General features: G+C 38.5%; 1 protein-coding gene across 1 annotated transcript in view; it reads left to right on the forward strand.

The window, feature by feature from the left end:
- The window catches only part of ABCC5 (ATP-binding cassette, sub-family C (CFTR/MRP), member 5), a gene marked incomplete at its 3' end in the record, with an annotated part of 28,555 nt that extends 24,097 nt beyond the window's left edge, over nt 1-4,458 (forward strand). The window contains exons 10-15 of the mRNA XM_010012691.1: nt 157-507; nt 1,991-2,062; nt 2,188-2,312; nt 2,847-2,919; nt 3,484-3,687; nt 4,315-4,458. Coding sequence (XP_010010993.1) covers nt 157-507; nt 1,991-2,062; nt 2,188-2,312; nt 2,847-2,919; nt 3,484-3,687; nt 4,315-4,458 — 969 coding nt within the window. The remainder of the gene's footprint in view (nt 1-156; nt 508-1,990; nt 2,063-2,187; nt 2,313-2,846; nt 2,920-3,483; nt 3,688-4,314) is intronic.
- Nucleotides 4,459-5,092: the final 634 nt, after the last annotated feature.

Raw genomic sequence — 5,092 nt, forward strand, 5'->3', positions numbered from 1 at the left:
GCCTGGAGTTAGTTGACACTAATGAGCTACCTTTTGCTCTTCAGCTTCCTCCTACTGTATAGCCTGATGTGTTTTGCTGCGTGAGTGTGCCATAGGCTTGTCTTCCAGTCTTGATCAGGTGTCTCATCTTTACACCTCTCTCACAACTCCTATCAGAGTTTATTTCTAATGGAAGAGGTTCATATGATAAAGAAAAAACCAGCCAATCCTCACACCGCGATAGAGGTGAAAAATGCTACCTTGGCTTGGGAATTCTCCCACGCCAGCGTCCAGAGCTCACCAAAGTTGACCCCCAAAGTGAAAAAAGACAAGAAAGTCGCCAAGAGCAAGAAAGAGAAAATGAAGCTACAGAATGAGGGACAGCAAGCTGTGCTGGCAGAGCAGAAGGGCCATCTTCTAGTGGACAGTGATGACCATCCTAGCCCCGAAGAGGAGAACAAAATTATCCACCTCGTTAACCTTCGGCTTCAGAGGACTCTGTACAACATTGACTTGGAGATAGAAAAGGTAAGAGAAGAAAGGAGAAAATCTGACCTTTCAAAAGGCCTCATTTTTAGCTGTCCCTTGGAATAGAGCACTGTATTTTTGCATGAAATGGAGCACATTGCTTTTGTGCACTCCTGTAATATCCATGGCAACTGCAGTATCAAGGATGCAGAGTTTGATCTTGCTGTAAACAGCTGTGCCATTTTAGCAAATTAGATCTTTGCAAGCAGCCTATGAAACAACTGCAGGTTGTATAGCTTTCAGATCTATCTGATGGTTTTGTTCTTTGTAGCTCTCTGTACAGTACATGAACCATTTAGCTTAAAGAATCAGCAGAGCAACAGGGTTATCAGTGGGGTATTGGTAGATGGTGTGTTTCTGCAGCCATTTGATAATTTGGCAGTGTTTCAGCTATGTTCTGGGTGAACATTTTAGGTGATTAGGTGTTCTAATGGAGCCTAACAGCTTTTTTAACTGAAGAACATGCAATTTTCTTCCTGGAGAATTTTTGTACAGTAGAAGGACACAGATTTTCAAGAATTTAAAAGTGGTTGGAGTCCTCATTCTAAGATGGGTAAAAACATGTAAAATGTCAAAGAAAAAGCATTGAATTTAATACATGACATCTACAAATATAAAAGTTTTGCAGTTTGGCAGTTGGATGTTGTAGTAATGGGTTCCATGCACTTATCAGGGTATTTATGGTTAAATTGTCTTCTGTAGTCACATGAGTAGAGAGATAGTTTAAACTATTTTAAGCTATTAAAAAAACTATATTTTAAATTTTGAGGAGGATGCTGTAGTTTAAAAAACGGCCTTGGAAAAGGAATATACAATTACTTGAAAATGTAAAGGCTATTTTTCTGTTAGAAGCTTGTAAATGAGAAGAGGCACAGCAATTTATTCTACAGGTGACTATATATACCCTTTTTGTCTGCTTTACATTTTTTTACACAAAAATGTACGTAGTTTTGATTAATTCACTGATTAATATGGGTATCAACCCATCCATTTTATTTCAGAGAAATACTTCAAAGTGACTGGACTCTAGGCTTTTCTTGGTATGTGTTGCTTGGCAAACTGCATCTCATAGGCAAAGAGCTTTACTGGACCCATATATCCTAAGTTCTGCTTTTCTTTCAGTCTTTCCCCTCTTTATATTTTCCCTTACCACTCTCAAAAGCATCTTGGTGCATTCTGTTCAGGCAGGCTTTAGTGCTTTTGTCTGACTGCAGCATTTTCTGGGCCTGTATCAGGCTCAAAGGGAAGCTGACCTTAAAATACATCAGTTTTTACCTGTAGAGTTGATGTGGTCTTAGTCCACTTTATTCACCCTTTATTATTCAAGAGGTAAAATACCGTCTTGCTTTTTTGTCTGTTATGTTCCTTTTTAGCTGTCATTAATGTCCAGCTTTTCCCTCAGAGGTACAAAAGGTAGTCCAAATTCTGAAAAGGGTGGATTATGTAAGGAATAAGTACCATAATTCATTTTTTCTTTGTCTAGGGAAAACTTGTTGGAATTTGTGGCAGTGTGGGGAGTGGAAAAACTTCACTTATCTCAGCCATTTTAGGACAGGTGAGAATTCCTGTTTTGACTACTTCTGTTCTTCTCTATCGTCTTAATTCACTTATTTGTCTGTAGAAGAAAGTCTATTCTAAACATGGAATAGTGTAATTTCACAGTTTCATCTTTAATTTCAGATGACCCTGTTGGAGGGTAGCATTGCAGTAAGTGGAATGTTTGCATATGTGGCCCAGCAGGCCTGGATTCTCAATGCTACACTTCGGGACAACATTCTTTTTGGCAAGGAATATGATGAAGAAAGGTTTGTCAGAACTGTTTGCTGATTTTCATGAAAACTTCCTAGTTCTTGGCTCAAATGTGAGAAAATTTAATGCAGAATGTACTGCAGTTAAAGCCTATGTATCCTTTTAGAGTCTGTCTTTAAGACTTCTTTAAGTCTCATTTAAGAGCATGTCTCTCTTGCACGTGGTTTTTATGGCTGATGGCTGTGAGCATGTCTGTCATTGCTCATTTGCAGTGAGGGCTGTACCTCCTGCTGGAGTACTGTCTGACCTCTGTTTTCAGCAGCCTCTGTGGAGCAGCACTGCAGTGTCATTTGCTCTTGCTGTCCTGGTCTTTCCTTCTTTAAACACAACTGCTGCTTGCAATGTATTGGCATCTTCTGTGAATCTACTAGGCAGTTGATTAATTATTATCTTCAGTTTCCTCCTGGGAATTCAAGGCAGATCATTTGTTTTAGGCTGCTGGTATGTTTGCTATTAGTTTAGAAAGTGAGATAATGCTGTGCTAGCTAATAAAAACCCATGTTCTTACTATTTATCTATTTGTTCTTTAGATACAATACGGTGTTGAATGGTTGCTGTCTAAGGCCTGACCTAGCCATCCTTCCAAATGGGGACCTGACAGAGGTACAAATTTTGCTTATAGTAATTAGTTGATGGAGAAAGCAGTTTTGGTTTGGCAGACTAGACTGGAGTGGGGAGAACATCAGTCTGGTATGCATGTAAGCCAAATTGTTGAATGTACTATCTTGAGCTGAACTTATCAGTTCAGGCCATTGGCTGTTGAGAGTTGTGCCATGTTTTTGACTCAGATATTGATGTTTGAGAGTTTTTGTGTTGTAAATTTAAATGCCTTAACAGGACCTATTTGAACGTGATTTAAAATAGCTAAGGAAAAAAAGCATGGATTTATTAATACAAGAAGGTAAAATAAGCAAAATACTGCCACATCTCAAGCATACTAACCATGAGTTTAAATGTATAACACATTTCACAAAGAAGTGGACGCCTAAAGTAGAATATTATATATTGGTTTAATACTATATATGTATATATTATGGGGGTGTGTGCATGTACACATATATAAATAAAAATCCTATGGACTGCTTCATCCCAGTCACTTCTTGAGCTCTTGAGTATCTATGTTGCATGGTGCTGTAGAAATAAAATAACGGGTGTGTATCTGTACAGATTGGTGAACGAGGGGCTAACCTGAGTGGAGGACAGCGTCAGAGAATCAGTCTGGCTCGAGCCCTGTACAGTGACAGGGACATTTACATCCTTGATGATCCCCTTAGTGCCTTAGATGCTCATGTTGGAAATCACATTTTTAACAGTGCAATAAGGAAGCACCTGAAGTCAAAGACTGTCCTTTTCATCACTCATCAGCTTCAGGTATTACATCTCTCACTTTTTCTTTGAATTTCGTGAAATGTTGTTTAGTTAGTTGTCTTCATACTGGAAATTTCTATGCCCTGAACTGTTAGAGCACAATCCTGTCTGCCTATAGGATGCATGGTTTACAAATTAGGTTTGCAAATATGCCTGGAGCACAATCTAATTCTTTATTTGATACCAGTGCTGCTTGGTGTCTGACTGGGACTGGTAACATTTGGCTAAAGAAAAAAATGCTTTTGCTAACTTGCTTCAAAGCTTCATTACATCAGAAAACACTTAGATTTGGTACCAGTAAATTGGAATTGATGTAATCTGAGATTTTTTTTTCCCCGCCCATCTTCTGTGCATAGAAATACTGATACTTGGTATGTCAGTATTTGCAATGTTTAAGCATCCTGAATTGTGTCATCCATAACAGATTGGCTTTAATAGAACATAAAAACTTTATTTGCATATGGTGAGAGTAATCATGGTGCTCTAGTCAATGCAGGACCTTTGAATATTAGATGTCTGTTACAGAAGAGCTGTGTTGTATGCAGATGCCTATAAATTACTGAGAAGTATTGTGTGGGAGTGTGATTGGACATAATGATAGAGGCTTGTTCTTACTGCCTTTTTCTCCAGTATCTTGTTGACTGTGATGAAGTGATCTTCATGAAAGAAGGCTGCATTACTGAGAGAGGAAGTCACGAGGAACTGATGAATTTAAATGGGGACTATGCAACTATTTTTAATAACCTACAGCTGGGAGAAACACCACATATTGAGGTACTTGTTTAACTTGAGGTGCTCTGAATGTTGACTTTTCTGATGAGATGAACCAAATGACGTAGTTGGAAGACTGGAAAATGGCTTCACACTTTCATGTGCTGATCTGACCAATAGATTTCCTGTAGAACAATCTGTGCTTCATTAGCACTTTGTATTTGCAGTCATGGTTCATGTTTAGGGAATGCGTAGAAGGACTCTGCCGACGAGCTCATAAGTCGAACATGAATGTAATGTATCATCTCCCCTGGTGATGCTCAAAGCAGGAAGCCTGTTTCTTTTATTGTACACCTCACTTCTTAATTAATCTCCAAATTAGCCCAGACCTGGAATAACCTTTGTCTGAAAAAATTCTTACTGGTTTGTTACTTCTTTTTCACATGGATGTGACTGAGGCGCAACAAAAGTGACACAGTTTGTCAAAAGTTAGGTGTGACAGTATTTTGGAAATGTAATGAAAAATGCTTTGCTGAGGGTGGGTGGGGTTGTTTTGCTTGACATTGTGTTATGACTATAAATGCGAACTTGTGCTTCAGTATTTTAGTAGGTAGAAAAACTGTAAATCTAGACAATAACAAGAACCATTCAGTAGGACATGCATTTAAATTATCAGAAATCTAGTTTTTTCCACCTT

The sequence above is a fragment of the Nestor notabilis genome, unplaced genomic scaffold, assembly GCF_000696875.1.
Source record: "Nestor notabilis isolate BGI_N333 unplaced genomic scaffold, ASM69687v1 scaffold23974, whole genome shotgun sequence".
In the NCBI taxonomy this organism is placed as follows: Eukaryota; Metazoa; Chordata; class Aves; order Psittaciformes; family Psittacidae; genus Nestor; species Nestor notabilis.